This window comes from Chinchilla lanigera, unplaced genomic scaffold, assembly GCF_000276665.1.
Source record: "Chinchilla lanigera isolate Chin_1 unplaced genomic scaffold, ChiLan1.0 scaffold00055, whole genome shotgun sequence".
NCBI lineage: Eukaryota > Metazoa > Chordata > Mammalia > Rodentia > Chinchillidae > Chinchilla > Chinchilla lanigera.
The window spans coordinates 13,596,248-13,613,008 of record NW_004955456.1 but is presented as its reverse complement, the minus strand read 5'-3'; the positions used below and the strand labels follow the sequence as shown (position 1 = coordinate 13,613,008).

Here is a 16,761-nt window from a genome sequence, read left to right as displayed (position 1 = left end):
GATAAACCAGCCCCTACCCGCCCAGTACCTAATTCTCAGTGAAATTCTTTTCACAGCTGCAGATGCCAAGGTTCAGAGAGGTTAGGTCACCTGCCCAAGCTCACACAGCATCAAAGGGGCAGAATTTGAATGCAGAGCTTAGTGTCTGTCTGCACACTGGTGTGGGGCAGACAGGTGTGGAGCTCTTGTCCCTCCTGGCTGTCCCCTCCTCCTTCTGGGTCCCCTGTTCTCTGTGTATTGGAAGGGAGAGATGGGCTCAGGGCTGATCAGCCAGGTGCCCACCCCTCTCTGCCTCTGTGTGTCAACAGGTGGGTGGCACGAAGACCGGTGTGGTGCGGTACGTGGGCGAGACGGACTTTGCCAAGGGCGAGTGGTGCGGTGTGGAGCTGGACGAGCCCCTGGGGAAGAATGATGGGGCGGTGGCAGGCACCAGGTAGGGGGATCCCCTGTCCCCGTGTTCCCTTCCCGCCCATGTGTGGCTGAGTGGAGCAGGTGTACTTCAGAGGGAGTGGCAGAGCCAAGAGTGGTGGCCCCACCTGTAATCCCAGCACTCGGGAGGCTGAGGCAGGAGGATCATTGCGAGTTTGAGTTCGAGACCAGCCTGGGCTACAAAGTGAGCTCAAGGCCAGCCTGAGTTGCATAGCGAGACCCTATCTCAAAAAAACAAAAAAAAACAATCTCAGTCTGTCATCAGGAGGCTGAGGTGGGAGGATCTCGAGTTCAGAGCCAGCCTGGGCAACTTGGGGAGACCCTGTCTCAAAAAAAATAAAAAAGGACCCTAGATGACACATGGAGTCATCAGTCCATGTCCCCAGCTGCCCAGCACAAGGCAGGCTTTGCAGAGGGGCTCAGGTGTCCCACTGTCTCTGGTGGAAGGGAATCCTGAGAGCAGCTGAGGGGTGCGGGTCGGTGGGGCTGGGGAGCAGATGAGCCCGTGAGCTGGGTGTCGCTGTGTCCTGTATGGACTGTGGGGAGGCGGCCCGGCTTGGCCGCCAAGCTAGCTGTGCGACGGCTCCCGCCTGCCGGGCCGGGCGTGGGCAGCAGGCCCCGCTGTCCTCTCCGCGGGGCCGTGATGGCAGCTGCTGCCTATCCCCAGGTACTTCCAGTGCCCGCCCAAGTTCGGCCTCTTTGCGCCCATCCACAAGGTGATCCGCATCGGCTTCCCGTCCACCAGCCCCGCCAAGGCCAAGAAGACCAAGCGCATGGCCATGGGCGTCTCGGCGCTCACCCACAGCCCCAGCAGCTCCTCCATCAGCTCCGTCAGCTCCGTGGCCTCTTCGGTGGGCGGCCGGCCCAGCCGCAGCGGCCTGGTAAGGGTGGCGCTGGGCACTGCAGGTGTCCCCCTGTCTGCCCCAGCTTCCTCGGCTTCTGGGTTGGCGGGGCCGGTGCAGTGATGACCCCAGCAGCAGCCACCAGAGGTGGAGGCCACCTGCCGGGTCCCCGAGGCCTCAGGCCCTGAGCCCCGGCTGCGCCCTCCCCGCAGCTCACGGAGACCTCCTCGCGCTACGCCCGCAAGATCTCGGGCACCACGGCCCTGCAGGAGGCGCTGAAGGAGAAGCAGCAGCACATCGAGCAGCTGCTGGCGGAGCGGGACCTGGAGCGGGCCGAGGCGGCCAAGGCCACCAGCCACATCTGCGAGGTGGAGAAGGAGATCGCGGTGCTCAGGGCGCAGCACGAGCAGGTGGGCAGCAGAGGGGCCCGCACCCCGCAGCCGCACGCAGGGCTCCTGGTGTGCGGAGGACGCTGAACAGCACCCAGGCCCTGCCTCACAGCGCCCCTCCCGGTCCTTCCCTGTGTGTGTGGAGGAGCACACGGCTTGTGAGTGCCCCACACCCAGAATGCCGGCACTGTGGGAGGCTGAGGCAGGAGGACTGCAAGTTTGAGCCCAGCCCGTGATTTAGCGAGACCCTGTTTCATAAAATAAAAAAGGGCAGGAGTGTAGTTCAGCGCAGAAGCCCTGGGTTCAGCCCCCAAAACCAAAGAAAAAACCTGTCACAAGCCAGGCTCATGGGTGTGCAGTGAGAGGGGCCATCCATGGACAACGACGGCCCTTAGTTTGAGGGGCGCGGGGGGGCTCTTGGATCCTTTGGGTGGGGCCCACAGTCCGTGCCCAGTGAGGGCTGCCTGGCCTTACCCTTGACCTGACCCTGCCACGGCCCTCGCGGGCCCAGTATGTTGCAGAGGCGGAGGAGAAGCTGCAGCGGGCACGGCTTCTGGTGGACAGCGTGCGCAAGGAGAAGGTGGACCTGTCCAACCAGCTGGAGGAGGAACGGAGGTGGGTGCGGGGCCGGGGACCCAGCCACTCAGGCTTGGGAATACGCAGCCCTGGGTCTGGTCCCGCCTCTGCTCCTTTACTGGCTGTGTCGCTTTAGGCTGTGGCCAACCTGTGAGCCTTGGTCCTCTCTGCTGCCAAGGGCATAGCAGGTCCCATCCCTGCTGGCGGTTAGGAGATACCAAGCTGGGCGTTGTGGCGCACACCTTGAATCCCAGTCCTCTGGGAGGCTGAGGCAGGAGGATGACAAGTTGGAGCCCAACCTGGACAATTTAGCAAGACCTTGTCTCAAAATAAGCACTGGGGATGTAGCTCAGTGTGAAGGCGCTGGGTTCAGACCCCAGTACAGCAAAAGAAAAATAAAAGAGTGAAGGCCCCAGCGCGGTGCCAGTCACAGAGCGCTCTCCCTGGCCTGGCCAGTGGCTTGTCACAAGCAGAGCACCGGGTGCCCCTGGGGAGCCACGCACCGGACAAGGCCTGGTGTCCCCGCCCGTGTGTGCCCGTTCCGGCCAGGAGCAGCCCTCGGCTCCCAGCCCTCCCTGGGGCTCCGTTCCCCTTCACACGCCCAGAAAAGGTCCTGTGTCGCTGCCTCCCCCCATCCGATCGTGGGCCGAGGCAGGCGCTGCGTTCGTCGTCATGGTCACAGAGGGAAAACTGAAACAGCGCCGGGAAGGGACTTGCTGGCGCCGCCGGCTCACCTGCCCCGCCTCAGTGCCCGGCTGGGGCTCTGTCCATCTGCGTTTCTGAGGCCTCTTCTCCCTCACCCGCATGGAAGCTCCTGCCAAGTCAGGGACCCCAGGAACCCACAGAAAGACGCAGGCGGGGCAACCTCTCCACAGCCCCGGCCACATACTTCAGGGCCCAGGGGGTGGCGGACTCCGGCCTGTCGCAGGCCGGGCTCACCTAGTGGGACAGAGCTTCCTGAGCACCCGGAGCACACGCAGCTTCCGGTGTCCTTGCCCTCCCCTCCCCTCCCCTCCCCGGCACTGCCCCTGCCTGGCGCCAGCTCGAGTCTGGGTTTGCAATGCTCCACTGACTGTGTGCCCCACAGGCTGCTGTTCTGTCCCGCTGGGGGACATGGGTTTATTTATATCTGCCTGCACCCACACATCTGGTTCCCATGGTGACGCAGCCACTGCCGACAAACAGTTCTTTACAGCATGGTGGGAGTTGTGTTCAGGAAGGGCCTGGGCGCAAGTGCCACCCATCGCCCTGGACTTGCTGTGGGGCCTTGGACAGGCTGCTTGCCCTCTCTGGGCACTTCCTCAAGGCTGTGCCACAGGCTGTCGGGAGGCTCCAGGGAGAGCAGCTTTGAAATCGTGTCTTGGCATCAGAGTCCAGCGCCTCTGTCCCCAGCCACTGTCCTTTATTCCCCATGCCCACCCTGGGGGAAGAGGAGGGTCCTGCCCAGAGTGTGGGTGGGAGGCTAGGAGGGCTGGAGGCTCCAGGAGGCCCTGCACCTTCAGCCGCAGGACTGGGGGTGGGTCCCGTTCTGCTGGGCCGGGCCCCTCTGCTTGGTTGCCTTGAGAGTCAGCCCTGTCTCCCCGCAGGAAGGTGGAGGACCTGCAGTTCCGCGTGGAGGAGGAGTCCATCACCAAGGGAGACCTGGAGGTAACCGTGGGCCGGGCTTGCGCCGCACCCCAGGCCCCTTCGCCATGCACGTGGCCGTGGGGTCCAGGTGGTCACTCTGGGGTCCAAGGTCACGCCTTGGGAGTGTGGGGGAGAGGCCAGGGCGGCAGTTGTCACGGTGGATGACTTTGCTCTGGAGCGCAGGGGGCCCTACGTTGGGAACTGAGGAGGGGACAGGGTGGAGCTGGCGCCGTGAGGACGCAGCGCTGGCTTGGAGGACATAGTCGCTGGGCTCCCCGTCCCTTCTGCCCCTGAAGGTGTCCCGTGGGCCTTTCTTCACCTGTTCTGCTGGTGTGCTGTGGTTGGAAGTAGCTGGGGGCGTCACAGAGGATATAGATGGGACGGCTGAGGCTCAGGGAAACGAGGCTCCGCCCAGTCCTGGGCCAGCCCACAGCCTCAGGGACCAGGGAGCCGAACTCCTGGCTCCTGCCCCCGCCACAGGCTGCGTCACGCCAGAGCCCCTGGGTTCTGTCACCGCACACATGGGGCTGGCACAGTGGGGACCCTTCAGAGCCGAGGGACTGGGGTGCCCTAAGTGGCGCTTGAAACTGCCCCCAACCACGCAGAGAGCACGGGGCACCTTCCTGCTGAGGTCCTCCGTACTCCTGGGAGATGCCACAGGTCGAGGACGCCCGAGGTCTCGATGGGACAGAGGACGGCAAGGCCTGTCAGTCCCCACACTCTGATTCTGGCCCCAAGAGCCCTTGGGCAGCCTCCTTGCTTCCCCAGACCTCAGTGTCCTCGTCTGTGAAAGGAGGAGGTTGGATCTGAGCAGGTCTGGCTCAGCAGACCTGGGTGGGACCCAGGAATCGGCATTTCTGCCAAGCACCCTGGTGACCGTCTCTGGGACCACACTCGGGGGTCCCCGCAGTAGATCATTTCCGGGCTCAGATCAGAATGCGGTTTCTGACACTGAAAGCCACGGAAAGATCCTGCAACTTCCAGTCCCCTCCGGGGGCTGTCCTGTCCTGGAGGCCCCGGCTTGGGGGAGGCCTCCAGGAGAGGGATGTGGAGCTGCCTAGGGTCCTGCCAGCTGCTTCCACTGCGGCTGGAGCACGTTCTGATGCCCAGTGTCGCACGCAGGCGCAGGCTCTTCTGATTTATGTGCTCTCGCAGCCAAAGAGACAGGTCATGTGGTTTTGTCTGTGGGGCTTTCTGATGGGCAGCGGTCCTCCTGCAGGGGCCAGATGGGCTTCCAGGATGGCACCTGTGGTTGCCAGAACGGACCCCGCCCGCAGCACCAGTCACCAAGGGCATTGCTGAGAAATACACAGCCGCCCCCAAAGGCAGGGAATTCAGCAACAGCGCCAGGAGCGCAGCCCACCTCTTTCCCTACCCCCGGGCCTCCCTCTTGTCTATGACTCCAGGTCTTGCTTCCTGTCTCTCTCTCTTGCTGTGTCTGCAGACATCTATCGCACACGCAGATCCCTTCTCCAGGCTGACCAGGCGCCATCGCCCATCACTTACCAGTATCCTCACGAGAGAATCTGATTGGTTCTGGGCTAGCCAATAGGCTGGCTGGCTGTGGATCAGGTGTCCATCCCTATCCAATCAGGTCTCGCTGGGAGAGGCAGGGGGTGGGACAGACAGCTAGTTCGTGGCAAGAGGCGTTTTATTGCACAAACCTAATTGAGTCCTTATTCATGACAACCAGGAGGCAAACTGACACCAAGTCCTGCTTCCCACCCATCTTAAAGTCAAAATTATAGAACTGAACCGCTTCTTGGCTTCCTGGGCCCCTTGGGCTATACCACCCCATTTCTTGATCTCACCTCAAAACTTTTAAATATTCTCTTTTTTTTCTTTTTTTTGTTCTGGGAATAAAACTCAGGACCTTGCACTTGCCAGGCAGGGCTTGTGCCACTGAGCTAAATCTCATGACCCCCTTGTCTTCGCACTCTCCGTCCCACCTTCTCAGCCTCCTTGCTGGCACCACTCCCTCCCTGCCCTCTGGGTGCTGGGCCCTGTAGCCTCCCGTCCACATTTGCCTGGTGGGCGTCCAGCCAGTCTGTGGTTTCCAGTGTCCTTAGCGGGCCTCATGGACGCCAGGGCCACCCCCAGTCCCGCCCTGGCCCATGGCTGAAAACAACACGCATTTCTGTTGTCCCAGTTCTGGACGTTAAAGTCTGAAATCAAGATGTTGCTGAACGAGGCCGGTTCCCTTTGGAATCTGCGGGAAAATGTGCCCCTTGCCTCTGTCCTGGCTTCTGGAAAGATCGCCAGTGGCCTCGGTGTACCTGGGCTTCTAGCTGCTTCACGACAGCCCCTGCCTGCCTGAGGCCACCTGACAGCTTCCCCCGCGTCTGCTCCCATGGCTGCCTTGTGTGGACACCGGTCCTGGGATTTAGGGTTTATCCTCCTCACCCTTGAGCAAAGACCCTCTTCCCAGCCACGTCCTCTTCCAAGATTCTGGGTGGGTGTGAAACGTAGGGGTGCCACCGGGCGCCCTGTGCTACCCCGCACGCAGCATGCCCGTCGTCCTTGGCTTCACCCCGCTGGTTCCCGTCTGAGGGACTGGCCCCCCAGTTCTTACAGCTCCCCACAGCCAGAGCGCATCGAGCGTCCCTTTCCTCCGCCCCGCATGGAAGCCTCTTGATCTCAGCTCCAAGGTGACACCATCGCCACGGCCGCCTCCCTGGGCCGCTCCGGCAGCCCCTGCCTGGCCCGCCCTCCCTCTTTGCTCCTTAGTGGTTCCTGCCCACACCAAAGCCAGAACGGTGTTTTGAAAAATAGCTTCATAAATGTATCGTGTTGGAAAGTTGAAACTCAGACAGAAACAGCGAGGATCGTATCCTGAATGCCCGCATCCCTCCAGGATGTGGACGTCTGTCCTGGGTCTCACTCCTTCTGGAAGCTGAGGGCCAGTCCGAGCCCTCTATTTTTCCTTGTTGGATTCTTCTCTCATACAGAGTTTTTAAGGAAAAAAACAAAACAAAACAAGAACTAAGATCATAGACCGAATGACACAGACATCAGTTAGCTCTTTATGAACTGCAAGCGTAGCACAGTTGTCTCTGCCCCTGGGTGCCCTAAGGAATTGGTTCTGTGACCCCATGAATCCCCGAATCCGTGGAATGCACAGACCCTGGGTAAACAGCTTCACACTCTGTTTAGGGATAAGGACAAGCAGAGGTCCAGCTGTGCTCGGCAGAGACACAATCTTCTTTTAACACTGTCAATCTGCCGTTGTCAATCAGTCTTTTAACATTGGAATCCAAAGGCCAGGGATATAGCTCAGCGGCATAAGCGCCTGCCTGGCAAGCACAAGGTCCTGAGTTCGATTGCTGGTACCAAACCAAACAAAACCAAACCAAAAAAAAGATAACATTGGAATCCAGCGATGTGGGGACACAGGAGTACTGGGGTTTGTGCCTCAGTTTACCACTTCCACAAGGGACAAGAGTTTGCTTTGCAGTGTGTCCCGCCTCTGCCCGAGATGTCCCTGTTTCCAAGCTGGTGGTGCCCGGGCAAAGTCCTCGCCCCTGCTCCCTTCCAGAGCTCGTCCTGGGCAGGGCAGATGCCAGCGCCAACACCCTGAGAATGGGGGGCTTTGTTAGTGCTGAAGCTGGCGTTGTGAGGCGGGGACAAAAGTGCCCTTGTGTTCCCTGGAGACCAGGCAGCCTCCGCAGTGCCCGGGGTGGCTGGGCGGTGACAGGGTCCTGCCGGGACCAGGCTGGTGGGAAGGGAAGCTCACGATGGCCTGGTTTCTCTCTGAAAACCTTTCCATCCCTGGGTTCTTCCTGTCCTGCGCAGGCCTGGCGGGCCAGGAGTTGGGGGATCGGTTATCCCTCCCTCCCCTCCGAGGCCCCGGCCTGTGTCTAAAACGAGCTCAGCCCACAGGCTGCCCCAGGCTGCAAGAGGAGGCTGGGTCTGGGGGAAAGGGGGAGATCGCGGTGCCCATCGCCACAGCTGCTGAGGAGGGGTCCCCGCAGCCCCCTCTGCCTGCCACGCACTCCGCCCCCAGACTCCTGTCTTTCCCGAGCGATTCTGGCTCCTCGACCTGCTCTCGCTTCTGGTCTGCACTGAAGATGACGCCTCCTCTTTCTCTCTCCCTCTCCCTCTTTCCGTCTCCGGCCCCCTCTTCCCCGTGCCCTCCCCACGCCCCCTGCGCGGCCCGCGGGCGGAGCAGACCCAGACGCAGCTGGAGCATGCGCGCATTGGGGAGCTGGAGCAGAGCCTGCTACTGGAGAAGGCGCAGGCGGAGCGGCTGCTCCGGGAATTGGCGGACAACAGGGTAACGCGCCCGCCGCCGCCCGCGCGGCCCTCCCGCCCCTCGGCCTCTGTGTCGTGACTGACCCCGTCTTCGGCTGCTGTCGTCGCTGCTTTTTTCTTTTGTGCCCCGTCTAGGAGGGAGGTGGAGGTTTGGGAGCATACTTAGACTCCAGCAACACATGATGCTTATGGGGGCTTGGCTCCCTGGGACTCTGCCCCACTGCTGAGGGCCCCAGGGGACCCCGCCATGTCTCCCCCGACTTGCCTCGGGTGCCTGGGATGCCCGGCTTCCTCAGCCGCCAGCCTGAGGGGGTGGGACCTGCAGACCCAGGGCTCCCTTGTCCAGCAGGGCCTCTCCATGGAGGTGGGAAGGGCAGGGCTGAGGACCTGGGCTCAGGAAATAGCTGGGACAGCCAGGTGTGGTGGCACATGCCTGCCATCCCAGCATTCTGGGAGGCTGAGGCAGGAGAGTCGCAGGTTCCAGCCCAGTCTGGGCAATTTAGTGACTTGGTGAGACCCTGTAGGTAGATAGATAGATAGATAAATAGATAGATAGATAGATAGATAATAGATGGGATGTGGATGTAACTCATTGTGAAGGCCCAGGGGAAGTTTTATGGGTGTCCTAAATGGGTGGGCAGCCCCAGGGTTGGGGAGCTCAGCAGCACTCTGCCTGGAAGTGAGGTCTCTGAGTCCCAGGCGAGGTCTGTGTCCCTATGCCTCACACTGCAGACCTAGCAGCCTACTGCACATGCGCTCCCCACCCCCACCTGCACCCCCTCAGGTTGTGCGGCCGGGCCACCCATAGACAGCAGGAGGACCAAGCAGCGTAGGTTTCCGCCTGGTGGCCGCGTGCATGTCCGCGGGTTTCCAGAGACGCGGGTTCCTGGGCGTGCGCCGGCTGTTGTCCGGGACTCCGTGCACGCGCGTGCGCGCATGCGGTGCAGCACATGCGCACCAAGGCCGCGTGCAGGAACCCATCCCTGCACAGTGGCTGATTAGAGCCCTCCCGACGGAGGCGCTTTGATCCAAACTCAGCCAGGTTACCGAAGGAAAAACAGGTGATCCCGAGTTCGAGCCCAGCCTGGGCAGTAGAGCGAGACCCTCTCTCATGAAAGGCCTGGTGACCGAGCTCAGTTCAAAGACTGGGCTTAATCCCCAGTACCAGAAAGAAAAATATAGTTTATTAAGCCAAAGAGTAATCACAAGTAAAACCCCTTAAGTTTGTGAAAGGTTAGAAATGTTAAAGTATAGTTTCCAGACCTGTGACGTCCACGTGGGGGGTGGGTTTACAGACAGTGGTGCTTCTGGCCGCAGGGGCGCATTCTTTCTGTTCCGCTGGCAGCTCGAAGCTCCACCCACGTCTGGTCTTCTCCAACTGGCCACTGCGGAACTCAGCCCCTTCCCAGTGCCTGGCTAGAGAGAGATCAAGGAGAATTCACTCTGGCCTCTGCCCTTTAAAAGTAACGTTAAGGATCGGACTGTATAGCTCAGTGGTAGAGCCTTTCCCTGCATGCAAGAAGCCCTGGGTTCAATCACCAGCACTGCCAAAAGTTAAGATAAAAAAGCATTAGCCAGCCAGGTGTGTGGGTGCTTGCCTGTATTCGCAGCTCTTAGGAGGCTGAGGCAGGAGGATCACAAGTTTTAGCCCCTCCTGGGCAATTTAGTGAGACTGTCTCAAAATTTAAAAATTTTTTTAAAAGGGCTGGGGTGGTGCATGCCTACAATCCCAGCACTTGGGAGGCTGAGGCAGGAGGATCATTGTGAGTTTGAGGCCAGCCTGGGCTGTCTAGTGAGTTCTAGGGCATTCTGGACTACATAGTGGGACCCTGTCTCAAAAGAACAACAAACAAAAGGGCTGGGGTGTAGCTCAGTGGTAGAGCGCATGCCCAGCATGGGCAAGGATCCATCCCCAACACTACAAAAATAATAATAATGTCAGCTTACAGAAAGCCCTAACTTCAAATAGGGAGTTTCTTTTACCTAGGGTGGAGGGGACATGTGGCTCCCGTGCCTTTGGGGTGCACAAAGTAGGGGAGCACAGCTGCACGCAGGTGGGGGTGGGTGCCCTCCGCCCTCAGGGCCGCTGACGCCGCAACCCTCTCTCCCTGCAGCTGACCACGGTGGCCGAGAAGTCGCGGGTGCTGCAGCTGGAGGAGGAGCTGAGCCTGCGGCGCGGGGAGATCGAGCAGCTGCAGCAGTGCCTGCTGCACGCGGGGCCCCCGCCCTCCGACGACCCCGAGGCCGCCGAGGCGCTGCGGCTGCGGGAGCGGCTGCTGTCGGCCTCCCAGGAGCAGCGGCGGGAGAGCGGGGCGCTGCGAGACAAGTACGAGGGGGCGCTGAAGGCCTACCAGGCCGAGGTGGACAAGCTGCGCACCGCCAACGACAAGTACGCACAGGAGGTGGCCGACCTGAAGGCCAAGGTGCAGCAGGCCACCAGCGAGAACATGGGACTCATGGACAACTGGAAGTCCAAGCTGGACTCGCTGGCCTCCGACCACCAGAAGTCCCTGGAGGACCTGAAGGCCACGCTGAACTCGGGCCCTGGCGCCCAGCAGAAGGAGATCGGGGAGCTCAAGGCCGTCCTGGAGGGCATCAAGATGGAGCACCAGCTGGAGCTGGGCAACCTGCAGGCCAAGCACGACCTGGAGACGGCTGTGCACACCAAGGAGAAGGAGGGCCTGCGGCAGAAGCTGCAGGAGGCGCAGGAGGAGCTGGCCGGGCTGCGGCAGCACTGGCGCGCCCAGCTCGAGGCGCAGGCCGCCCAGCACCGGCTGGAGCTGCAGGAGGCCCGGGACGGGCGCCGCGACGCCGAGCTGCGTGCGCAGGAGCTGGAGGGGCTGGATGTGGAGTACCGCGGCCAGGCGCAGGCCATCGAGTTCCTCAAGGAGCAGATCGCGCTGGCCGAGCGCAAGATGCTGGACTACGAGCGGCTGCAGCGGGCAGAGGCCCAGAGCAAGCAGGAGGCCGAGCGGCTGCGGGAGAAGCTCCTGGTCGCCGAGAACAGACTGCAGGCCGCTGAGGCCCAGTGCTCGGCACCGCACAGCCACGTAGGCGGGGAGGGGCAGGAGGGCCGGGCGTGCGCGGCCTCCGTGTGCCGGCCCCAGAGTCCTTTGCCTGTCCCCAGGAGCACCGCATGGGGATCGGGGCACCCGGCTCAGACAGGGAACTCCCACTCCCTCTGGCGGCTGGGTGGCAAGCTGGGCATGGTGGCACACACCTGTTAGCCTAGCACTCAGGGAGGCTGAGGCAGGAGGATCACCAGTTCAAGTCCAGCCTGGGAAACTTAGCAAGACCCTGTCTCCGGATAAAAAGATAAAAAAGGGCTGAGGAGGTAGCTCAGTGCCAAGGCCCTGGGGTCAATCCCCAGTATGGAGAAAAAGGCGGGGAGTGTCAAGCCCTGCTGGTGATGGAGATAACCCTGCCTCAGCAGGCTGGGGAGATGTGCAGCTGGGGCACAGGCCTTCCGCAGCCCCCAAGCCCTTGGGTCCCCCTGGCACGACCTCCGGGCAGGACTCTCGGTCTCCCTAGAGCCCGGGTACAGATGCCAGCCTGGGGAACCGGCTGGCCCTGTGCTGCCAGTGCTGCTGAGGCCTCGTGCCTCACCGTGTCCCCAGAGTGAGGGGTCGGCAGAGGGTCTGGAAGGCGAGGCAGAGGTGGCCCTGCAGAGGCCGCTGTTTTTTGCCAAGTCTAGAAATCCCAGTGTCTGCCCTCCTTCCTTCAGCGTGGCGACTCCTCCGGGTCCCCAGGGAGCGATGTGGGCTCCAGGGCCCAGAAGGGCCTTTGGAGGGGCCCTGGTGCCCACTCTGTGCCAGGGCCTGTGGTGCCCCTTGTCGCGATAACTCCAGCCCTGGCCCCTGGGCAAGCGGATTCCGAGAGGCAGTGCCCATCCTGGTGTGGTGGAAGTGCCCAGCCCGTGCCTGGGGACCCGGCACGACAGAGGTAGCTGAAAGAGGCGCTGGCTGCAGTGTGGTCAGCGTCTAACACGGGTCCCCTGCTGCCCCCGGACAGCTGGAGCTTCCTGGCCCAGGGTTTAGCATTCAGGTTACCAGCTTTCTGCAGCTCTGAGGCTGAGCACCTTTTTTCCCCCCAGAGCTGGGGATTGAACATACTGACCTACATTCCTGCCGCCTTTAAATTTATTTTTTATGTTTTGTTTTTTTTTTTTTTCTTTTTGTCTTTTTGAGACAGGGTGTCACTATGCAGTTCAGGCTGGCCTTGAGCTCACTTTGTAGCCCAGGCTGGTCTCAGCTCACAACGATCCTCCTGCCTCAGCCTCCAGAGTGCTGGGATTATAGGTGTGTGCCACCACACTTGGCTTTATGTTTTATCTTGAGACAAGGTCTTGCTAAGTTGCCTGGGCTGCACTGGAACTTGCGATCCTCCTGCCTCAGCCTCCCAGAGCCCTGGGACAACAAGTGTGTAAGCCAACCTGTATTGTGCCTCGAGTACCCTGCGACCCTCCCAGGGCAGAGAGGGCAGAGGAGGAGGCCCAGCCCCGCTGTGGCCTAAAGCCGCTCGCACAGCTGGAATCTGTTCTGTGACCTCGATTCCCTTGACCAGGTGCCCTGAGCACATCAGTCTCGGGGGCTCCTGGGCGAGGAGGATGTGGTACCCCATGAAGGCCAAGGCCTTGATTCCCACTCACTCTGGGGCCTGCATCTAGACCATGCATCCCCTAGATTCAGAAGCTTAGGTTCAGGAACAACTGGATTTTTAAAAATCTCACTGAAATATGAGAATTGAATTTTTTTCCCTTTTTTTGTGTGTCTCATCATCACTGCACTGTGTATAATAAGATCAAGGGGGCTATGTTAATCACCAGACTATTGAGACGATAGCAGGGCTTGGGATGTATGAACAGAGGTATGAGGGGCAGGACGGTGGAGGTGACTACTTGCTCAGCTTGGTATTGCCCTACCACACGAGGTTAGACTGCGGTCTGCAGGCTCTGAGGGTGGCCGCAGAAGCTCCTGCCAGGAAGCCGTGGGGCGTCTGCTGGATGGCTTTGCTTTTCTGTCTTTGGCGTCGGGCTTAGCCTTGCCTAGCATTGTTGGTGTTTACCGGAGTCTCCCCAGGGCAGTGCTGGGCGCAGGTACACACCGCCCAGAGCCGCAGTGCTGACGTCACAGGTGGGAAACCAAGGCCAGTAGCTCTGTCTCCGGCCACAGGACCGGGTCTGCCCGGCGGAGCCCAGGGGACGGGGCAGCGGTGTCACGTAGTAAGCGTCCGCAGCAGAGGGAGGAGGGCCAGGCAGCCATAGCCGCACACGCAGCCATGGGGAGGCTGGGAGCCGGGGGTCCTGTGGCGGGGAGGCCAGGCGAGGACGCTGCGTCCCCTCACCACGTGGATCAGCGGCGGGGAGGTGTGCAGCTGCCGCCGGGCCAGGGACCCGGCCCTCACAGGGCTGTGCTTGCAGGTGATCCACTCGGACGACCTCTCGGAGGAGAAGATCAGGGTGAAGGAGACGGTGGAGGGTGAGTGGTGGGGTCTGGGGCAGATGTGCCGTGCCAGTCGCCTGCTGTGTGCAGCCACCGGGTCCCTGAGGGCCCTGGTGGAAGCCAGGACCGGAGCTCGCCGTGAGGAAGCCCGGCACCCAGAGCCGAGGGCAGGGTGCAGAGAGGGCTGTGTGCCCGAGACCAAGGGGTGGAGGCTGAGCCTTCTCCTGGGCCTGGGGGCACTGGGGACCAGGTCAGCGGCTGTGGGCAGACGGCCTCCCTGGAGCTCGAGGGGGACAGCATGGCCGGAGCAGAGCTGGTACCGCAGGGGCACCCGTTCTTGCCCCCAGGCCAGATGCCCAGGGGTGCAGCGCCGGGCCACGGCCTGGGACTGAGAAAGGTGCCGGGAATAGAACAAGATAAAGGAGTGCACGCCTATCATCCAGCACTGTGGGAGGCTGAGGCAGGAGGATCACAAGTGCAAACCCAGCCTGGGCAACTTGAGACCCTGTCTCAAAAAATAATTTTCAACAAGGGCTGGGGGTGGAGCTCAGTGCGGCAGCCATGGGTTCAAGTCCCAGAACCGGCAGCCGTGGGTTCAAGTCCCAGAACCATGAAAAAGAAGCAAAGTAGGGCGGAGTAGCCAGTGGCAGCAGCCAGGTGCAGGGCGGGGCCCGCTCCCTTTACTGAGCGCTGGCCGGGGACACGCGCTTGGTCCTTGTTAGGTTTTAACCTTTAGTTTAGTTTAGTTTAGTTTTTTTGTTTTTTGAGACAGGGTTTCCCTATGTCAGGCTGGCCTCGAACTCACTTTGTAGCCCACGCTGGGCTCGAACTCCCAGCAATCCTGCCTTAGCCTCCTGAGTGCTGGGATTACAGGTGTGCGCCATCCTGCCTGGCTTTCACCTTTATTTTAAAAACTAGGTGTAAAGTTCAAATGGTTCCAAGGGCATACAGTAAAGGGTTCTGTTTCCTTTCCTTTTCCTTCGTTTCCTTCCATTCCTCTCTCTCTCTCTCTTGCTCTCTCTCTTTCTTTCTTGTAGTTCATGTCTGACTGTGTAGTTCAGGCTGACCTTGGACTCACTGTGTAGCCCAGGCTGGTCTCACATGCATGGCGATCTTCCTGCCTCAGCCTCCCGAGTGCTGGGATTACAGCATGCGCCACCATGGCAGGCACCGTTGTTATCAGAATCCCCATTCTGTCCCTTGAGGGCACCAGAGTGATGAGAGTCACGTTCCCCAAGACGGTGCAGGCCAGGTCCCCAACCCCAGGGTGGCTGCTCGGGGCTGGCGGGAGGAAGGACAGAGACCCCGAGAGCTGCCCGTGTGCCCTTCCAGGGCTCCTGCAGCAGGGTCCCTGTCCCTGGGACTGGCGTCTTGACGGCTTCTCCTCTCCCCCAGCCCTGCAGGATAAGCTGAACAAGAGGGACAAAGAGGTGACAGCTTTGGCCTCCCAGACTGAGGTGCTCAGGGCCCAAGTAAGTGGTAAGTCTCCCCCGAGGGGCGTCCCCGGGCCAAGCGGTGGGATCTGGTCCTCAGAACCACTGCTGAGTCCCTGCACCGGAGGTCCAGCTGGGTGCTCTGTTCTGAAGCCTGGTTTCTCCTGGGCCACTTTTTTTTTTTTTTTTTTTTGAGATAAGGTCTCCATAAGACCCTAAATTGCCCAGGCTGGGCGCAAACTTGTGATCCTCCTGCCTCAGCCTCCCAGAGTGCTGGGATGACAAGCATGCAGCACCACACCCAGCTCTCCTAGGTTACTTTAATGCATGCTGTCTGCCCCCAGCGTGGGGGAGATAACCCCAGGGACTGCAGAATCGGGGGTGGGCACCAACCTCGGACCAGAGTGGTCACCAAGTCGGGCAGCCCAGGAGAGGCAGGGACTGTGGCATTAGTGACCGTGGGACAAACCAGCCCTGCTTCTGTCTGCCCGGGGCCAGCCACGGTGTCCCCAAGATGGTGTCCCTCCCAGGGTGCCCCCGCCCTCTTCTGTCTTCTTCCCCTGATGGGTCCCAGCAAAGGTCAGAGGAGCTCACCGCTTAAGGCCACGGCAGACCCGGCTCCTCCTGGTCCAGACTCCAGTGTGGACACTGCATCCCTACTGCCAGGGCCCGCTGCTGGCTGTGGCTGTTTTCTGTGCTCCTGTAGCCCCTCAGGACCACAGAGACCCCTGAGGCCTGCAATCCCAGCACTGAGGAGGCTGAGGCAGGAGGGTCACCTGGGCTATATAGTAAGACCCTGTCTCAAAAAAGAGAGGGAGGGAGGAAAAAAAGGAGAGACATAGTCGAGCTTTTGCTGTCACACACCCACCCGGCAAAGCCAGCCTGGGCCCTGGGTGGCAGGACGTGGTCTCGCAACCCTGTGCTCCCTGCCCCGCCCTGCCCAGCCCTGGAGAGCAAGTGCAAGTCAGGGGAGAAGAAGGCGGAAGCCCTGCTGAAGGAAAAGCGGCGCCTGGAGGCCGAACTGGAGGCCGTGTCCCGCAAGACCCACGACGCCTCAGGACAGCTGCTGCTCATCAGCCAGGAGCTGCTGCGCAAGGAGCGGTGAGTGAGCCCCGAGTCCCCCCCAAACCCGGCACAGGCATCCCCTCCCTGCGCCTCGACTGGGCCCTCAGCCTCTGTTCTTATTTTTATTTTGAGATGGGTCTCACTAAGTCGCTAAGTGCCCAGGCTGGGCTGGAACTTGCGATCCTCCTGCCTCAGCCTCCTGAGTAGCTGGGATGACAGGTGTGGGCTGGTGCACAGCTTCAGAGTCCTTCTGAACACGGTCTCTGAGCAGAGTTTATCGTTCAAAAAAAATTGTAGTTCCTGGAAGGAGCTTTGGTCCATTGGTCGTGTTAGAAATTTACACTGATGGCCGGGGATATAGCTCAGTGGCATAATTTCCCGCCTGGCAAGTGCAAGGTCCTGAGTTTGATTCCTGGTACCAAAAAAAAAAAAAAAAAAGAAATTTACACTGAGAACTTTTAAAGTCTTTCTGAATCCATTTAAAAATAATAATCCAACTGGGTGTGGTGGTATACCTCTGTTATCCCAGCACTTGGGAGGCTGAGGTAGGAGGATCAACACTAGTTCAAGGCCAGCCTGGGCTACATGGTGATTTTGAGCCTAGCCTGGGCTACATGGTGAGACCCTGTCTCAAAATATAAAATAAGCTGGGCGTGGTGGCATATGCCTGTAATCCCAGCACTTGGGAGGCTGAGGCAGGAGGATCGTT

General features: G+C 60.5%; 1 protein-coding gene across 1 annotated transcript in view; it reads left to right on the top strand.

The window, feature by feature from the left end:
* The window catches only part of Clip2 (CAP-GLY domain containing linker protein 2), a gene marked incomplete in the record, with an annotated part of 38,488 nt that overhangs the window by 18,801 nt on the left and 2,926 nt on the right, over positions 1–16,761 (top strand). The window contains 10 exon segments of the mRNA XM_005396751.2: positions 309–433; positions 1,097–1,310; positions 1,484–1,681; positions 2,172–2,275; positions 3,823–3,883; positions 8,031–8,135; positions 10,228–11,163; positions 13,533–13,590; positions 14,950–15,033; positions 15,932–16,088. Coding sequence (XP_005396808.2) covers positions 309–433; positions 1,097–1,310; positions 1,484–1,681; positions 2,172–2,275; positions 3,823–3,883; positions 8,031–8,135; positions 10,228–11,163; positions 13,533–13,590; positions 14,950–15,033; positions 15,932–16,088 — 2,042 coding nt within the window.